The sequence below is a fragment of the Crinia signifera genome, chromosome 2 (assembly GCF_055691185.1).
Source record: "Crinia signifera chromosome 2, ASM5569118v1, whole genome shotgun sequence".
Lineage (NCBI taxonomy): Eukaryota > Metazoa > Chordata > Amphibia > Anura > Myobatrachidae > Crinia > Crinia signifera.
This window is the reverse complement of record NC_139218.1, coordinates 154671824-154692812: the sequence shown is the minus strand read 5'-3', so window position 1 is coordinate 154692812 and position 20989 is coordinate 154671824. Positions and strand designations below refer to the sequence as shown.

Below are 20989 nucleotides of genomic sequence, written 5' to 3'. Positions count from 1 at the left end.
GTCCCTCTGTCACTGCGTCTCTAGACGCAGTGGCACTTTGAAGTCATGACGTATATATACGTCATGTGTCGGGAAGTACATCCCGGCCATGACGTATATATACGTCAAATGTCGGGAAGGGGTTAAAACATGGCCAAGGCAACTAAAAAAAATCAAAATATAAATTAATTACTGTCAATTTTTTATTAATTAAAAAACACAATGAAATATATTTTAATAAATGGATGTACGTATGTATGTTCCAGCATAACTCTGGAATGCCTGTAGCAATTTACATCAAAACTAGTACACACATGACTTACAACCTGGAAAAAAATACTGTGGGGGTAAGACACCCCTTTCACCCCTGTGGGTGTCCTGGGGGCCCACTTAGACCCCCAATCCTAACCCCACTGGGGGCCCATAAAGGGGTCACTACACAAAGTGGGTCAGGAAATCAACATAAGGTTGCATAATCTAGAGGGGTCTAGGACATTGATTGGGTCCAGATTAGGTTCACAGCCACGAACAACCCCAATCCAGACACCGTTGGGGTCCCTGGGGCCCAAAAAGTGGTTCAGCCACTACACAAAGTGGGTCAGGGATGCAACATACAGTATGGTAGAGTTGCATAACATAAAGGAGGTAAAGGACATGGGGTTTAAGAAAATAAAATTTGCTCAGATGTGGGAGCCCACCACAGACAGCTGGGCATGGTTAAGCTTAAAACAAAAGAAGGATAAGGTGCAATTAATGCTAATTGTACAACCAAATCTGAGCAATGCTGGGTACCTCAGTTAGTCATATATAAAGGGATGTAGCAAATAGATCATACACTTTGATCAAAGGTAAAACTTGATGGACAAATACGGGGGTATTTGGAGACCTGCGCTATGTTTGCATCTGTCTTTTGTACGTAATGAGTACTAATGATCTTTTTAGCAGGTGTGTGATAAGTAATAATAAGCTGTGGAGTAATGTTTGGTAAGACAAGAAAAATTTATTAAATGTAATAATTGAAGGTGAAGATCACAGTGAACTGCACTATAGCAGGAGACTGATATTAAACAAAAAATGCAGGGGGTGGGGGCGAGAGAAAAGAGCACCGCTGCACCTGAAGGGGTGTCTGCGGTCTGTCTGACCTCTTTCAGGAAAGGGAAAATAGAGAGATGTGTATGGCACAATCTCCAGAATAAAATGTGTGGCCGACAAATGTTCAAAAGACACTCGATTGGTGTCCTGAGGGGATCCCTATGCGGGTGTGGGTTAAAGTCAGGGAGGCTGGGGGGAAAACGATGGTGCCGATTAGTGTCACCAGGGACTGGCGTCCCTGCACCACTGGTGGTGCACTAGCACATACCTTTTTCCCTTTGCTGTCTCTCCGACCGTCCCTCGCTGTCTCACTGTGTAGGCATCTGCAGAGCCCTGCAGGATGCCGTCTGTTCCCGCTTCCACACTGACAGCCGCTACTTCCGGGTTCTGCTTGACAGCATCAGCCGGGAGCGCGGTGCCAATGGCTAATGATAGTGGACACGAAAAGAAAGACGTACAAAGTAGTAGATAAAAAATGGATGTTGAAGTAATTCATTATCGTCACTGTTGAGGGTTATGTTTGTAGGAAGTCAAGGTTCAAATTGTGGATCCTCTTATGTGTGGTCTAGCTACCCTTCGTCTACTTTTTACATTGTACTGATAGACCTGATCTCATTGTCGATATTTAAGCCTCTCGGGGTCAGTATTTTTAGACATCCATCTGAGCTCCTCAAGGGTCTGTAAGACACTCTGACCTCAAACCCAGATCCAAATTTTACCCTCAGCATATGAGGGGACACCTGGTAGACACTTTTGGAACCATAGTTACAAAAGATCTAGAGAACCTCAACCTCAAAAAACACAGAGTTTCTATGAACCTAACCAAATCAGAACTCACAATACTGAAAGAACTCAAAAGCAACAGGGAAATCACAATAAATCCAGCAGATAAGGGAGGGGGTATAGTCATACTAGACACATCCTTTCAGATGGTAACACATACGAAGTCCTCTCCACTAACCCGACAACAACATACAAGCAAGAACTCAGAGCACTCCTCAAAGACAGGGCATAGGCATCCTAAAAGACAAAGAACACCTCTTTTTAGATAACATCAACCCCACTATCCCGGGTTTTCTATTATCTCCCAAAGATTCACAAAAACACCCAAAAACCACTAGGATGCCCCATAGTTTCAGGGATCAATTCACTCACTTCCAACCTGTCCCAGTACATCAATAAATTCCTTCAACCTTATGCACACACACAAAAATCATACAGCAAAGACATAACCGACATATTGAAAACATTAGATGAAATCACATGGCAAGATTCTTTTTGGCTAGGTACTAGCGATATAACATCACTGTATTCAGTAATAGCACATAGTCAGGGATTAGAAGCAGTTTACCATTATTTACAAGACAGCACACTACTGCAAGAACAAGCACTTTTCATAATTGACTGTATCAAACACATCTTAGATCATAATTACCTTTGGTTTGGTGACACCTACTACAGAGAGACAACTGGGACAGCCATGGGCACCAGATTCGCACCGAGTTTCGCTAATCTTTTCATGAGCGCATGGGAAGACAGGAACATCTGGTCGAATGAGGAATTCAGGGTGAATCTGGTGCTGTGGCGTCGCTATATAGACGACATTATTTTCATATGGCAAGGGTCAGAGGAAAAAACTCAAAGAATTCTCATCAAAACTCAACACCAACGATAACAACCTCATATTCACCACACAATATAGCAAGACAGAAATCAATTTCCTATACATCACCGTTTTCATTCACAAGCAACAGATAAACACAAAAGTCTTCCATAAGCCAGTAGACGTTAATAGTTACAGCTTATCAAGTAGCAGACATCACCCTAACTGGTTATCCAGCATACCCCTCGGTCAGTTTCAAAGAGTTAGACGCAGTACTATTCTTCTGGAAAAATAGGTCCAGGAACTCCGGATCTGGGGGTGGATTGATTAAATAAAAATAGAGGGAGGGAGAGAGAGAGAGAGAAAAATAGCACTGGTTAGACATAATTGGACAGATATCAAAGACTACAGAACTCAAACAGAGCACCTCAGCAAACAATTCATTGAAAAGGGCTATGACAAAGAAAAAATCGACCAAGAATACACTAAGGCAGAATAGCTGGAATACATTACTGGTACATAAGAACAAAACAACATAGAGTAATGAAGGATACAAATTATCGTTCATAACACAGTATAATAACAACAAAAAACACTTTGAAAAAATTCTTAACAAACACTGGCACATATTACTTCAAGACGAAATTCTAGGGGATATACTCACAACAATACCAAGGGTAATACATAAGAGGATCCACAATTTGAACCTTGACTTCCTACAAACATAACCCTCCACAGTGACGACTATGAATTACTTCAACATCCATTTTTTATCTACTACTTTTTACTTCTTTATTTTCTTGTCCACTATCATTATTGTATCCTCTATATATGTAAGGGCATTTTTCCCATCACCAAGATGGCCACCGGCCACGTATATGCAACACAAAATAAGGAATTCATGTAAGGGCAGTTTTCCCACATCCAATATGGCCGCCGGCCACTCATATGCAACCCAATATAAGGAATCCATTCCCCAGCATCTGTTACACCCTCCCTGAAGAAGACCTGGAACAGGTCGATACGCGTTCGAGCCACAACACTGGACAAAGTCTCCTCCCCCCATCCAAGGGAGTCGAGCGCACGCCACTCCATTGGCACCATGCTCCCGGCTGATGCTGTCAAGCACATTTTATTCTGGAGATTGTGCCATACACATCTCTCTATTTTCCCTTTTCTGAAAAAGGTCAGACAGACCGCAGACATCTCTTCAGGTGCTCTTTTCTCTCCCCCCCCCCCCCCCCGTGTTTTTTTGTTTAATAGCAGTCTCCTGCTATACTGCAGTTCACTGTGATCCTCACCTTCAATTATTAGTACGGAGATTCAAACTAGCTGACTGAACTCCCATACGTCGCTCCGGAGAAGGAGCGAATAGACGATTGGATACTCACCAGTCATTCAACTTTGAGATACTCACTCCTACCAATCAAGAAGGTATTTAAACACTTCAGGAAGGCCCGTCGGGTTGGCCTTGAAAAAGCTGACTGCGAAGCGTACGCCGGCTAGCGGTGACGCTCTCTCACTCTCCTCTGACTAGGATGTCATTTTGATTTGTGTTTTTACCCACAGGAACCCCATCATTGTAGTGCGCACTACTCTATTACCGTGCAATAGGCACCATTGGTGACACACTGTGACCATTTATCAGCCATTAGCTGGGGGCATACCGTGATACCGTATTTGAGCAAACAGTTGCTTATCAGAGATTGACCTTAAACCTATTTAAGGCTATCTGTACAACGCATTACCGCTGTACCTTACATGCACATACTGTGCTGAGAAGGGCACGTTGTAATTTATCTACCACATACAGCGATTACTGCCCCTACCATTTACCTCAATTTGGTATCAGCGCAGATAACTCAGGTGGTTTATCATTAAGCATCCACCACCAGCCGCTGACAGCACTCCTGCTCTATTGCCCGAAGCGTGTTTTAGTGACCACTATAAACTCACGGTGCCTGCACGCAAATTAGCAGACACCACTAGTGACATTCCGCTAATTGTCCATGAGCTATTAGCTGAGGGCGCATATATATACTTTCTGTGATCTTAGAAACATGCTGCCAATTAAAGAGTGACCTTCACGCTCAGATTGGTAATAGAAGGGCAGGCTGCTACTTATCCATAACTTACAGCAAATATCGCACCTGATCCATACCTTACTCTATCTCATTTTGGTATTAGCGTGGATAATACATATGGAGTAAAGTATCCACCATCAGCTGCTGGCAGTGCCCCCGACAAATGTGTCTTCAATGTGTCCCTGACTATCAAAAATAAATTGTGTTTGAGCACCACTGACTCACTGTTACCTCAAAGAACGTATTAAAACCTTACACATCAATTAATGATTGTTAAGACTGTTAAAACTAATACTTATTGACAGGCAACACCTCTGCTGGTTGCCCGGATAAACAGTGCCTGAGTACAATCGATCCACTGTTAAAATTCAAGGGTGTATTAAATCTTTTTCACAAATGAGTGATTGTCAAAACTAATTTATGTCAACTTTAGTATATGTCGACACATACCGGCAATAAAAACTCTTTAAAAGAGCCACGCATATATTTCTCTCCTCCATAAGAGCAATTCCAGCTCAATAAGAGGATTTTGAGGAATTCTTACATATGTCGTTACTAGTGCTGGTCGACTGAGGTGCAAAAAAATTTTTTGCAATCCCATGCCAACCCATACAGTCTACTAATAAAAGTAGACAGGGATATCCTATCTCAACACTGAGGCTACCTTATTCCAAGGGCAATTCTAGCCTGCACAATAGAGGTTTGAATAACCCATGGTGCATTCAGAATTAGTCGACACCCGTGTGGGCCGACATCTGCTTTGACTTTTTTCATTCTGTTATATATTTGACAACACTCAAAGTCTACTGCACTAAGTAGAATCATATGAACTGAATAAACTTTGATATACTTTTGTGAAGTAAGAAAAGTCTACCCATTACGACAGACGTACTATAAACATAGAGTCTCCCTCACAATAAAGGCAATTCTAGCCTATACAATAGAGGTCTGAGTAACTCTATGTCATAGTGATCGATTGACACCATATTCCTCTGTGATTGAGAGTAACAGTGATAATCTAACTTATTAATCATAGTGACTTTCTGAAGTCACCAGCCAATTTGTGCAGATTTACATTTTTTATTATTGCACTGGTGTTAGCATGTGCGTACTTACATGAAGGGGATTTGAGCCACCTTGACACTATTACATTATACTGACACATTACTGATAATAAAAGTGTCGGCATACCACACCTGTGGGGACATTGATATCTACCTCTAGTCAAAACGGGTGGAGAGTTGGAGAGCCACCGCTTTTTAAACACATCCACATACATTTTGTTTTGTCTGTGTGTTTTTATATTTCGCCTTTAAAAAGATATCAATAAAAGCTAAATTTTAATCGTTTAAGTTTATTTAGGTGCACCACATCAGGACACACTTTTTTTCTCTTGCTAATTGTCCACTCCATTGGCACCATGCTCCCGGCTGATGCTGTCAAGCACATTTTATTCTGGAGATTGTGCCATACACATCTCTCTATTTTCCCTTTTCTGAAAAAGGTCAGACAGACCGCAGACATCTCTTCAGGTGCTCTTTCCTCTCCCCTGCTATACTGCAGTTCACTGTGATCTTCACCTTCAATTATTACATTCAATACATTTTTCTTGTCTTACCAAACATTACCCCCCCCCCACACACACACACACACCTTTAAACTTGATGGACGCATATCTTTATTCAGCCTTAACTACTATGTAACTCTGTAGCTGCGGATACGTGTGTGTAGATGAGGCTGCCCTGAGCACCCAAAGGACTTCAGGAAAACTGTATTCATGCAGATGCAGGTGGGCAATTATTTTAGTATCAGGTGCCTAGGCTTATTAGAGAGCCATGAAATCGATCCAGGCCAGCTATTGAGGAAGATATATTTGTGGTGGTACACATAATATTTTTTCATTGTGTTTTTCTTTAGGAGTGGGCATGACAAGGCCTCCTTAATTTGGCCACACCCCTCCTTATCACCTGGACACTGCATATGTCTCTTAAGCTGTGTACACACGGGGGCGATAGGGGCTATAATCGCTGGGAATATGGTCGCAGGCGACCATATTGCCAGTGATGGAAGTGTGCCCCGGCGATAAATCGCCGGGTGCGCGCTCCCGTTTTCAGCCCCATTGTCATCGCTGGTCGCAGGAGCTTGCTCCTGTGACCAGCTGATTACCTCTGCGGCTCCCCCGGCAGAGGTTCCCTTTCATCAGCGACCATCTCTGGTCACTGATGAAAAGGAGAAACTGAGCAATATATTGCTCAGCAATATATTGCAAGCAATATATTGCTAGCAATATATCTCCCCCCCGTGTGTACGCACCTTAAGGTCTGGTTTCATATTGTCTTTCTGTAACCAGGCTGGGAGGAAGGACCTTTGTAGGCAGCCAGGTGTGCTGAGCCTCTGCCTGTTTTTAACATTACCTTCATAGTAACAATAAAATAAGAAAAACATTCCAGGTCTTGTACCCAATTCTTTACACAAAAAATCTCCTATGAATGATTTGAAAGATCCCTTTCTATGACTCCCCTGGCTAGGAATGTGCACTAAATACAGTGCTAGTAAAAAAACACTATGGGCCAGATGCACTAAGCTTCAGAAGCGACAGCCAGCCACTTTTGAAGATTAGTGCATCTGGACCAATGTACAGTATGCAATAAAGGGTATGCCGTCATATTACCAGCAGTCAAAATACCCACAATCAAATTGGCCGACAAATACTGACAATTTCAAAATGCCGAAGTGCATTATGCTGACATTGTCAAAATGCCAACACTGTCAAAATGATGACATTCAAAATGTCAACATATCAAAAAATGTTCATTTTTTTTTCATGATTTTTCCTTTGAACCTGACTTGTTCTTACATCATCATCCAAGTGGGTATAGAGTTAAAATATGATAGAGAGGTTCATTTTGACCATGTCATCATTTTGAACATGTCAGTATAATGCAAGTAGTATTGTGAACATGTCAGTATTTTCACTGTCAGCAAATAGTGGTCATTATTTTTATTATCAGTATTTTGACTGTCAAGAAATCATACTGAACCTCAAAAAGGATGGATGTAGCACATAAAATATGCAATACATAATACATGGTGCCCTTAATGTTTAAGCTGTGTCTATAAAAGATACATTTAGACCACTGTATACAAATACAATATATTTTTCATTTTTAAGTAATCATGCAGCAACTTGACCATGTACTGTATCTAATTTTTTGTAATTTTTTTTTTTTATTGTAGGTGAAGAATGGATATCTGTGAACAATGAGCCTAGCATTTCCACTCACTACAAAATTACAAATTTGAATAAAGGTGATAAAATTTTAGTTCGTGTTATAGCAGTTAGCAAAGCTGGACCCAGTGATCCCACCACTCTGGAAAATTTGGTTCAGATCCGTGAAATAGTCGGTAAGAACTATTTTTTTTTACTGTTGTATGTTGGGAGCACATGTTTGAAATGCCTGCTTCAATTACATTACTGTATGGAATGTATAACTCAAAAATGTTTGTTTTATATTTTGTTAGCAGATTTTATCTTGATTTGCATAAGGACTGATTGTAAAAGTGCCCATACATAGGTCTGATTTGGTCCAATTTAATCTGATTCCAACAGAACGGGCCGAAGTTGGGTGAAATCAGCCGTAATTGAAGTGTTTGATATCAGGTCGGATCCAATGCAATTTCCCGTGCACATAGGAGCTTGGAGATCTTACATAAGGAGATAAGATTGGAGATTAGATAAGATAAATCAAAATCAGTTGTACATCAGAGGTGTTTTTTAGCACCTGCAATGTATTGCATCCAATTAACTTTGAACTCCCCAGTCAGCTCCCCAGGAGTCCTTTTACTTGCAATAACTCTCAAGCAATTTATTGCATGTAAAAAATGGCACATCAAGTGCCGGGAAGCTGCCGGGGAGTTCAAAGGAAAACAGGTACAACTTGCGCATCAGACAATTCGGACCTGTGTATGGCCAGCTTTAGATAAATCAATAATTTATAGACTTAAAAAGCAAATAAATAAATACAATCACAACAGTGTGTGTGGGGAGGGGGGGGGGGGTATCAAATAGTACTAAAAAGTCCTATTTTCTACCATTAGAGCACAAAATAAATGTAAATCACCCTCTGGCACAACAGCTGATAACACCTGATGAAGAAACATCCCCCTCTCTAAAATACATGCAGAACTATAAAAAGAATCCAGTGGAAACAATGGAAAACTACTGGAATGCTTTGGTATATCCCATTGTGGGGCTGCCATGAAGTATGAGAAAAAATACACTAGATTATAAAGATGGAGCCATTCTTATCCATCCCAACAACACACTGTAAAATCCCTTCTCGGTATAACAGAAATAGTAGCAGGGTATCACATGCAGATAGATATAGGTATGCAGTTGAGTATCCCTTATCCGAAATGCTCAGAACCACAAGCATTTTGGATAAGGGTTTTTTATGGATTTTGGAATGTATATTTTTTTCATACTTAACTGGTCCCCTGTCGGTGCCCCGATGGTCCCCTGATGTCCGCAGTGGCCACGGTGGCCTTCGGCATCCTCTTCAGTGGCATCTCCGGTCCCAGGGGTGCATTGCGCGAGTGCGCGGGAGTCACCAGCACACCCATGCTCAATGCACCCCCTGGGACCGGAGATGTCACTGAGGAGGATGCCGTAGTACACCGTGGACACCAGGGGACCAGGTAAGTATAAAAAAGAGGCTGTGGGGGGCAAAAAACAAAACCACGGTTTTCGGAATATTTCAGTTTTTGGAATATACGGATAAGGGAGACTTGACCTGTACTGTAATGATAATAATTTTTCTGGCTGACGTAATGGCAACACCTTTCTATAAGCTTATTTCTTGCCAATCTTCTATTGAGATATACACTAAGAGCTGATATGTGCACTTTGAAAGTGGAAACCATCGGCCCCTTGTGGAAGCCTTCTGGGGGTCTACCTTCTTTTGGGATTATATATCCCTGATTTTTAGGTTTAATCTGCATGCATGCAATTAATTGTTTTTATTGTGATTTGTTTTTTTCTCCTTCTAGCAATGCATGCTATAAGTACTGTTGCTACATCTTAAAAAATCAAATTAAAGGAGAATACGCACTAATATTTTATTTGTTTATCATTTTGTCATAGAACGCCCCAAAATCCGTCTTCCAAGATATTTGCGTCAGACATTTGTGAAACAAGTTGGAGAGGCTGTGAATTTGGTCATACCATTCCAGGTAATAGTGGTTGTAAAACATTAAAATATATTTACACATTCTGCACTGCACTGTGGACCCAATTCAGAGCTGATTGTTGCTGTGTACAGCAGCCGATTATCGATTGACTGAGCATGCATTTGTCCCACAATGCACGTGCACAACACTGTCTAGTGATGAAATACTGTACTGCTACTATTTTTGTTCGCTAGCCATTTGCAAGGTGATTGACAGGAAGGCGGCATCTGGGGGTGGTAACCTCTAGTTTAATGGATATGCTAAAAATAAAACCCAGGCCTGGCAGAATAAATGCATGTGTCACAGGTGTGGTAGGACTGGACGACAGTTGGCATCCCGGCAGTCAGTATAGTGACAGTAGAATCCCGGCCGCCAATACTCTTAAAGGAAGTAAGTGCAAAAAAGACCCTTGCGGGCTTGGTGGCTCGCCACAGGTTCTATTCTCCCTCTCTGGGGCTATTCTCCCTCTACGAAAGAGAATAGCCACTGTTCCCGACTGTTGGGCAGTCAAATGGTTGCGATTTTGATGTCGGTATACTGACCGGCGGGATCCGGAACCGTCGGCCCGTCATCCGGCACCCAGAGTGATGAGAGAAAATACAGGCGTGCCCAAGCTTTTTAGGGAAGAGTGTGTGACGTTATCTCTGTCCTTGATCAGGCGGATTTCATTGCAGCTGCCGAGTAAGTCCAGGGCTACTCAGAGTTTGCGATCAGTGGTGACCAGAGGTGAAATCATTTGATGGTGCGTGAATAGATTCGCAGCCATACACATCTATTCACACAGTAAGCACATTAATTAGCAAGGTGCGATTTCACTCTAGCAGGGTTGTGTTTACCTGATCACTAGCCGCTGCAAATTCGCTATGGTGTGATCAGGTCTGAATTAGGCCCTGTATCTGCAAAATATAAAGCAACAAATTTATCAAATGGATATTAACCACTTCGGTGATACAAATGGAAAAAAAGGGTATTGGGATCAAGTCTCACTGAGTGTGACTAGACCAGGGGCGCTTGACAGGAGTGGTTTTACCTAGCTGCTGCTTTAAAACAGGATGGTCAGTCCTGTATGATATACCATAGGAAAAGAAGAAATTAGGGAAAACAGGTGTTGCAGATTCTTTGCGTGGAAGGTCTCCGATTGGCACAAATAACCAACTCCTGCTGCAAGTTCCTTGTAGAAGATGGTAAGTTCTCAACTTTCAATGGATGAAGACGTGGACCAATGGTATGTATCCAATATGGAATGGAGCAGTCATCAATCCAGGTAGAAATAACCAGGACTGCAATCCAGAAACACCAGGTTGGGGGGCAGCAATGTTCTCCTTACGCATTTCACTATGCCAGGTAGCTTTATCAAAGGAACCTATAATAGTTTGAGGAGACACGGTATACTTATACAGTGTCCACGATGACCTACAGATTAAGCTGGTCTCATTAGGGCGGCTCCCGGCACGCCATGAATGGGGCGAGCACGAGACACTTGCATGCCCTATTCTTGGCAATGGGATGTGCGAGTGTGTGAGATGCACACACATCCTCGTCACAGAGAGAATGGATCCATCTGTATGTTGAGGCGGTGTCGGCAGCGACAATAAATTGGTTCAAATCAAGTTTAGATGAACACTTATTGGCTTAAAATATCCAGGAAAAATATCCAGGGCTACTCACCCCCTATGGGGTTTATTCTAGTTCATTCTTTCTGACAAAATCCTTCTTAGATGGACAAAACCATGTGCACTGCAGGGGGGCAGATGTAACATGTGCAGATAGAATTAGATTTGGGTGAGTTATTTTGTTTCTGTGCAGGGAAAATACTGACTGCTTTATTTTACACTGCAATATAGATCTCACTTTGAAGAAAAACCCCACCCAAATCTAAATCTCTCTGCACAAGTTACATCTGCCCCACCCGCAGTGCACATGGGCCCTTATTCTGCTTGGTGCGGCCGGAGCCGCATATGCGGCTCCGACCGTGCAGGCGAATCCTCGCCTTCCATACGGATCGCCACGGCCGTCCGTACGCGGACATGTGGCGGTCCGCATGAAAATGGCGGGGGATACGCCTCCACCATCTTGGAGCAGCCCCCTGCATTCGATGGTCGCCGACCATCGAAGGCAGGGCCGCACGCTCCACCAGCTCCCGCAACCATAGACCTCACGGACACTTGTCCGTGTGAAAGCATGTATGGGGGCGGGCAGCTGACATCCGGCGATGTCAGATGCCCGCCCCCAACACATGCGTCACAGCCTCATTACCATGCGTACGCCCCGCGTTTGCATGGGAACGCCCATGAAACGCGGGGCGTATGCATAGGGAAATGAGGCTAAGTAGCCCCTCACGCCCCTATCCACCCCCTTTGCGGCGGTAAAAAAAATTGTGCGGCGATTTCGCCTGCACATGCGCAGAGTGCCCTCTGCACATGCGCAGAGCGAAAACATCGGCGGAACGGCCGCAAGCGGCCGTTACCGCTTAGATCGGAATAAGGGCCATGGTTTTGTCCATCTAAGAAGGATTTTGTCAGAAAGAATGAACTAGAATAAACCCCTATGTTTCAACATTTTACATGTCGGCATTTTGGCCAAGTAGGTATTTTGACCGTCAGTATTTTAAATGTCAGGAAATCATACTGACCCCATTTACAGAGTGAATTGCAGCCTTGATTATTGCTGAGCTAAATAATTACCTTCAAAAGGATTGTGTGGCAAATGTAACTAATATCCAGAACATTCAAAACTTATAGTATAGTTCCTTCAAAATAAGAGAAATTTTTGTGAATATACAGAGTGGAAGCTTTAGTTTATGGCTATACAGAATAAGGAGCCATCAGAACTATACAAAGGGAGTAGCTAGAGATTTCTCTATTTTTTTGATGCAGTATAAATTTTTCTTTTTTCATGGTTTTCATAATTTTAATAATTTATGCAGAGGTGTAGCTAGGGGACATGGTACCCGCGGCAGGAGTATGTTTGGGCTACGCATGCCCCCACCCCCTCCTTATTTTTTATTCTTAAAGTAATGTCTCTTATAAAGTATGCCAGTAGCCAAAGGGGAAATTTAGAAGCGGATATATGGAAAATTTAACAGAATGTCTGTAGATTTGGGGTTCACTTAGATCCCCAGACACATAAGGGCTATTGATGATGTAAAATTTCACCTCAAAGTTATCCAACCTGTGTTCATTTTCACCACTGTGTCCAAGGCCATCTTTTCTACTGGGCTGGGTGGGCTACTGCCTGGGTGCTCCACCAGCATATGGGCCCAAGAGCAGCCTACAGCAGGGCAAATCAAAAATAAACTGTTGCTTACGGCAATCCAGTCTTTTGGAGTAATTAACCATTACTTTCTTTATTTAAAAAAAACAAAAAAAAACATTACTTTCTACCAGTGGTGTAATTAGTAAATATGCGCCCCCCGCCCCCGCCGATTTTGGCAGAGCGGCCCCACCCTCTTCTGCCCACCCACATAAAGTTAAACTTCCCCCCTTACCCCTCCGCATGCCGCCGCCGCATTCATGGACCCCCAGCTCTCCTCCTGGCTCCATCTCCTCCTGCAGTGCTAATGAAAAACCACACTCACAAAATGGCTGCCCCTAATAGCAGACCATTTTAAAGGATGCTAGAGGAGGCTGCCACCTCCTCTAGCATCCCTGAAAAACTGTCTGCTGTATGGAGGAGACGGAAAGCTGAGACCGCACACACAAGTGAGAGAGTCCCGGCCACAGATGCGGCAGCGGCGTAACTATTGCCACGCAGACCGGCACCCACACTTACTCAGTGCCTCCCTGCCACAGCGGGGTCTGCGGGGCTATGGTTACGCCACTGCTTTCTACTTAGGGGATAGCTGACACTATCAAAGAAAAGGAGGGAGCATATTTATTAAGTTTACCACTCTTCACGTTAAATTCACAGCATGTCACCTACTGGTAGTTGGTGAATATACATACAGTATATCTGTACATACATACATAGATACATACATACATACAGACACACACACACACACACATATACAGTAGCATATATAAACAGTATACTTACAAACACACATAACATGCATACACATAGGAAACACTAAAATGCACAAAAAACATTAGCATACATTCACGCGGCAGGTGCACACATCCATATACACAGCTGCAGCATAAAGACACAGATACATACAATACAGCCAATATTAAAGATACCCGCACTCCTCCACCACCCGCCACCATTATTATTGGTTGCTATTTGCAACATAATCTCTTTACAGCTCAGTGCTGTGTGCTGAGCTGGGCTGAGAGACCAGGAGGGTTACCTGATCTCTAAACTACACGGGGGCTATCCAATTTCTTGACCCAAGAGGGTTTCCAATGTTTTCAATTCTAGGGGTTGCCGACATCTTAACCACAGGGGGGTATCTGATGGCTGACTCCAGTGTCTCCAAATCTGATTTGGTTTCCTTTGCCTGGTCAAATGAGGGTCGTGTCTGGTATGTCCAGAGGAACTTCAGTCTACTGGGTCTAAGGAGAAACTCCAGTCTGCTACCCCAGCAAGGGGTTCTCAATCTGTTGTTCCTGGCCATTCTGTCATCTGATGCATCAATGTAAAATTGCAGCTCCTCTTATTTCCTCCCCAGCTGAAGCAGTGTTGTAGCATTCAGAGAGGTGGCTTTAGAATGAGGTGAACCACTTATTACAAGGTACCTTGGAATGATATCTATTATGTCTTAAGGCAGGGGTGGGGAACCTCAGGCTCAGGGGCCGTATGCGCCCCCGTAGCCGGTCTGAGTGGCCCTCCCACCCAACTGGCAGCTTTGCAGGGAGTCAAGTACAGGGGAATTCTCGCGAGAGGTTGGTAGTTATCGCGAGATTCCTCTTAACCAACAGCAGCCAGAGACTGTCAGTCCTATTCAGCGGCAGCCGCCGGAGTGTGGAACAGCTGCAGCAGGACAATTTGTAAGAGACATTTTTACATATGGCCCCCTAAGGATTTTTTCCCAATACAAATGGCCCTTGGCACAAAAAAGGTTCGGAGTGAAGTCTTCCCGAAGGTTGAAAATTCCAGATAAAAAATCTGTGCATAAAGTCAGTGATAAACAACTGAAAAGTACAGATGGTAACTGTATTACCTGTGAGGCAAAAGTAGAAGATATACAAAAGCCTACAGAGATAATGATTGCTTCCCAGGATTAGACCCTGTTGTCGCCAAATGATCAAAGTACATGAATGTGACTTAATCATACCATTTTGAGGTGGAAAGCAGAATTTTACCAAAAGTTAATGCTGACAGTCTTGTACAGAACAATACTCCTGAACAGTACTGTGCAAATTATTTAGGAAGGTGTGGGGGAAATTCTACAGAGTAATTGAAAATAGTTTATTTTTAGCAATTAACAAAATGCAAATTGAATGAACAGAAGAAAAATATTTGCCTTCTGTTGCAGCCAAATATTTTAAATTTTAACTCATCAGTCCACAGCACCTGCCGCCATATTTATTGTACCCCAGTTGCTATGTTTTCATGCATAGTTGCATTGTTTCCATGTTCAATGTTTGGCTTTATGGCTGCATTTCTTCCGTGATTATAACTTCTAAACAAAATTGTTCAGAAAGTAGAAGTTTGTACCTGGAGCCCAGTGGTTTCTGTCATAGAAGTAAGCATGTGTCTTGGATCTTAGCAAACCACTGCATTTACGGTTCTCAGCATTTCACATTTCCTTGTGCATAGTCAAATGAGCTTGAAGAGCACATATTGTAACTCCAGTCTGCTTTGAAGTCTTTGTGTGGGAGAAACCTTGTTGATGCACCTTGTCTTATTGCTAGGCTCACTCATACCATGATGTATGTCTTGTGATATGAAACGGCCTTCCACAACCTCAACTTTGTAGCAGAGTTTGGATGTTTCTCGACCATTTTTAAGCCTCCTACACAGCTGTCTTTGTTTCAGTTAATGAAAATGTTGATCATCATTGCTTGTTTGGCATGATTGGTTAATCATACACCAGACTATAATTCTCCAAAATCCCTGACTTTGTGCAAGTGTACCTAGAAGAACTGATGCTGTTTTGAAGGCAAAGATTGTTCACACCAAATATTGATTTGATTTAGATTTATCATCTGTTCATCCACATTGAATTTTAACTGATAAAAATAAACTATTAACACTTCTATATTTGAAAGCATAACATTGCAACATTTTTCATGCCTTAAACTTTAGCACCGCATTGTATGTGAAGCAGTACCTTTATGCAATCAGGATGTTACTTGCAATGTGTCTGTGAGGAAGTGAAATTCTCGCACAATACAAAGCTGGTAGCAAGTAAACCAGCTAAACTGAATCTGAAAATAGAGTAAAGACTTCTATGGATAGGGAATTTAAACCAAGGACCAAAAATCAGATGCACAAGAAAATATGTGAAATGTTAGTCTTTTTTGAAGAGGTACGGTGTATTTATATAGATGTTGGAAAGTCTCATCATCCTTGGGATGTTTACAGTCCCTGACAATGCTTCTGAAATCACAGTTCTCCTAGAATCTGGTCCAGGGCTCTACTAACTTATGGGCTCAATAGACAGCTTCTTAAGTGCCCCCAATTGTGAGGGCATTTCAGCTGGGGCAGATTCAGTTGTTGCCTCTTGATATTATTGGCAGTAGAGAATGCTGTCTGGTGCTATCCACCTCAGAGTCCAGCATTATCATGCCTCATATAATTTTTGTTTACATTTTTTCCTGTGAATAGTTGTGGAGGAGCCCAAATTGCATTGCTTTGCCCGACGCCTACCATGCTGTTAAAACGGCCATGATCTGGTGTGGGAAAAGTTTGTGACATTAACTTAAATAAAACCAAAAATATATGGTTGCAATTATAAAGACTATCGGGCATGAGGGTCAAAAAATATGGAAAGCGAGGAAGAAGCACAAAAAACTTGACGTGATATGTATTCAAATTGTTGCGTTGTTGGAAAATCCTATTAGGCAACTAATAGAATCCCTTGCCATCTAATAATTTTTCTTCATCTCTCAAGCTCTCTCAAGCGCTGCAAAGGCCCTTGCAACAGCTGGGGAATGACTGCATTTTCAGAGGTACCAGAAAAGGATGCATTACCACCCTCAAATGCCTGCAGGGTGTCATTCACCCTGCGAGCCACCAGCAAAGGCTGGCAAGTGCACTAGCACTGTGTGCATGTGCAGATGTTGGATAATCGCTTGGGCTGCAAATTCCCCACCCAGCAAATGAGTCTGAATTAGGCCCATAGTTTGAGTTTTTTGTACTCATACCCTATTACAATTAGCCTGTGCTCCATTTCATATTTGCAGCCTGTCAGCACTACGAATGCTTATTTTGCTTATTTTTGTTCTGCAAGTTCCTAATGATGACCACTATTTCTGCTCTGCTCTCTTACCTCTTTATTTGCGAGTGCCAGGATGAAGACAGGACAAGCTTCTGACGTCCTATGACGTCATACACCCGCCCCCAGCACACATCGTTCCACTCTCATAGACATGGGAACGCCCAGCATTTTCATGGGGACGCCCATAAGATGCTGGGCATTCCCATGGTGATTCCTAGTCGTATTCTGTTGATGGGGTATCCAATCTTATTTGTATTTACAAATACGAATGTGCCATGAATACGGATTTATGTATTTTCATGATAGTAAATCCTGAAAATAAGTATACGCCTAAAAAATTTGTATTTTACTATACAAATATGAATTTTTTAGATGTATTTTGCTTAGTAAATTTCTCCCAATATCTTCTGTTCTGGCAAGACACTAGTTTTGCTGTTTAGATGAAAATAAAGAATCATATGAAGAATCTCCAATCTAGTTAAAATTATGTCAGGACATCTTAGAGTGGTTCATTAATATACTTTAGCATAGTAAAATACAGTATGCGCTTGTCCTAGTACAAAGTTACTGACTTTGGCGGGAGAAAAAAATCCCTTATAACTGACCCGTTTTCACGGTCACAATTGTGAATATTGTGTGTTTTCACCTGAAAGTGTTTTTTTTTTTGGAAGAGGATGCTCTATAATATATAATATATAATATATAATTCAAGTGACCAAGAAATCAGGGTAAATCCCTTTTGTTTGCCCTTAATATTATAGTGCACCTCTGTGTCTTCTAATGTCCAAGGGCCACATTTATCAAACAATATCTGTGGCTAAATTCCCCCAAAACACTTGTTTTCGGGGGTTAGTCGCAAATATTAAGTATCCCCCGAATTTACCAAAGGGGGACTGCAGCAGGAATCTCTGATCCATTCTGCGATCCCCACTGCACTGCTGCCGGCCACCTCACCCATCAATTTATATGGTGGATGCGAAGCTGCCCGATGAATCGCATCCCTGGGCTATCGCCATTCTGAGATGGTGATACCCCATTGTAGACTAAGGGCTATGAGATCACACTGCTGCCAGGGCAGTGTGGTCGGCGGGGGGTCAGCGCTAACCACGCATGTGCAGACCCCCCGGCTTCTAGCTGAGCTTGTCGCAGGGATGGTCTCCTTTGCCATCCTGGGTGGTAACATTCCAGCCAGATTGCATTGTAAATGCGATAATTGCGATAATTAATAAATGGGCCCCATACTCTTTACTGAATGCTACAATATGGGCTCTTCTTTTTGGGACCAGGCAACATAACCCCCTCCTCCACAAAGGTATGAGCCACCAATGATAAGGACAATTATTTCTGAAAAATACAACTGTTCATTATTCTTTTTAGACAACAGAGTTTTTTAAACATTGCATGAATAAAATGTATGTTTTTCTAACAGGGGAAGCCAAAGCCTCAAATTCAGTGGTCCAAAAATGGCCAACCTTTGGATCCTAAGCACGCCAGTGTTAGGAATGGAGAAAGCGACACAATTCTTTTTGTTCGCACAGCTGAGCGGAAAGATTCTGGAACGTACGAACTCACAGTGAAAATAGATGAGTTAGAAGACAAAGCCACAATTGAGATAAAAATTGCAGGTAAAAATTGGAAAACAGAACCTGCATAATGACAGATACTGTAAAGAATGTAATTTCAACTAAAATATATTGTTCAGTACTGTCCCATTAATATTTAGTTGAGGGAAGAGTAAAAATTTCAAGTGACATATAATAGAAAAAGTAATGGAGTGAATGAACTGTAGCCCACTTTATTACAAATACAATTTGATTAAAGCAGTGAAAACTTTGGTAAGCATACACCAGGCATGTCCAAACTGTGGCCCTCGAGCTGCTGTGAAACTACACTTCCCAGCATGCCTTGCCATAGTTTCAGCATTCCCTAATAGCTAAACTGTGGCAAAGCATGATGGTACTTGTAATTTTACAACAGCTGGAGGGCCATAGTTTGGACATGCCTGGCTTACACTCTCACTCTACTTCCTGATTCAGAGTCTGAGACTGTGCATTGGTGGACTCGCAAGGCTGCAAATTCTAGAAGATAATAGAAAGAATCCAATTTGGCAACATTCCATCTTCAATAGAACTCCCATCTTCGTAAACCTCTAATAATTTTAAGCAATTAAAGATTGAAATATCTGTTATTGATATTGGAAACTATAATAACGTTGCCTTTCTTTGTTTCTTTTAAGAACGACCTGGGCCTCCCAAAAGTATTAAATTGGTGGACTCCTGGGGTTTTAATGCAGCTATTGAGTGGACTCCACCACTGGATGATGGAAACTCAGATATTACCGGTTATACAGTGCAGAAATCAGATAAGAAAACTGGTGTAAGTACCTGGTAAAAAATAAAGGTAACATGGGGAAAAACATTACTCAGCAGTACCATTAAAGCTTTAAGGGGGTTAATTGAATGCTTGTGTTTCCGACAGCTTTGAAGGTGGAATTCGACAAAACAGATCCGACTTTTAAATCAGTCAGAAATGGCCGCGAATTGTCGAATTAACGGGCGGATCTCGGCAATCCACAGCCGTTTTCGCCGGCACACTCACTTTTCGACAGTCAACAGGGAGAACATTGAATTCTGTCTGTCAAATACCTGTCGAGCAGGGCAAAATGGCTGGGATTCCAACTGTCAGGATGTTCAGACAACTGGAATCCCGGAATAAATAATTGCTATGCACTGAAAAGAATTGTGCCTAAATATGCAGAATAGTGCAAACTGATACTTAATATTGGAAAAGGATTTTTTTGTAATTAGATAAAGGGGACAAATTCACAATACACTGTGTAGTAAACATATCTAATTTAACTCCAGGGCAAGAGAGAGCGGGGGAATACACTAATAAAAATATGCATAAAATAGGCGTATTCATATTAAAAAATACGCTCATTTAATGCATATTCGTATTTTCAGCATTTACTATGCTGTACTTGGCAAAAAAAAAAAAGCACCCGGTACCATGAAGTTTCCTAAAGCTCCTAATTGACTGCTAGGTCAGTAGTGCCTTTCGGAGTAAGAAGGGTTGAATGTAAACATTTAGCACGTCTCACTGTTCACTGAGTACCGAGTGCTCAGTGGCAAATGCAGGGGGGCTTTCTGAGTACCCAGAACCCCCCCCCCCCCCCCAGGAGTCTAAGGGCCCTAGGCTGAAAGCTGAGGGTCCCCTTTTTCCATGGGTACAAGAATTTTTAAAGATCGGCCCTTGGGAACCGGAGATATCTGACTTCAAACAGTGGTCCCCATCCAAGCCTGTTAATTGCTCTTCCCAGTCAGATATTTCAGGTTCTTTCTGACTTAGAGTTTTTCTGAGGGTAAAAAGCTGGGACTCTCCCCCTTTGATGGACACTAGTAGCTTGTCTCTATTGTTCCCAGAACCAGAGATATCAGCCTTCCAGCAGCTGGTTACTGCTCCAGCTCCACACACCTGGTATGTAGTTTTATATACTCGTTGGCAGATTGCTCTGCCTCTTGAACTCTGATCCCCTAGTCCCCAGTACCATTTGGTAGGTGGGATACTCTAGTTTTTAATTCCATTACAATCTAAGAAATCTACGGAAACTGGAGATATCTGCAGTCAAGCAAGCTGTCCTTCCACCAGAAAATTATGAATAATAAGCACACT

General features: G+C 42.3%; 1 protein-coding gene across 1 annotated transcript in view; it reads left to right on the top strand.

The window, feature by feature from the left end:
• Positions 1 to 20989, top strand: part of LOC146058914 (myosin-binding protein H-like) — a 144221-nt gene that overhangs the window by 85484 nt on the left and 37748 nt on the right. The window contains exons 3-6 of the mRNA XM_083171115.1: positions 7996 to 8163; positions 9902 to 9990; positions 18747 to 18942; positions 19554 to 19693. Coding sequence (XP_083027241.1) covers positions 7996 to 8163; positions 9902 to 9990; positions 18747 to 18942; positions 19554 to 19693 — 593 coding nt within the window. The remainder of the gene's footprint in view (positions 1 to 7995; positions 8164 to 9901; positions 9991 to 18746; positions 18943 to 19553; positions 19694 to 20989) is intronic.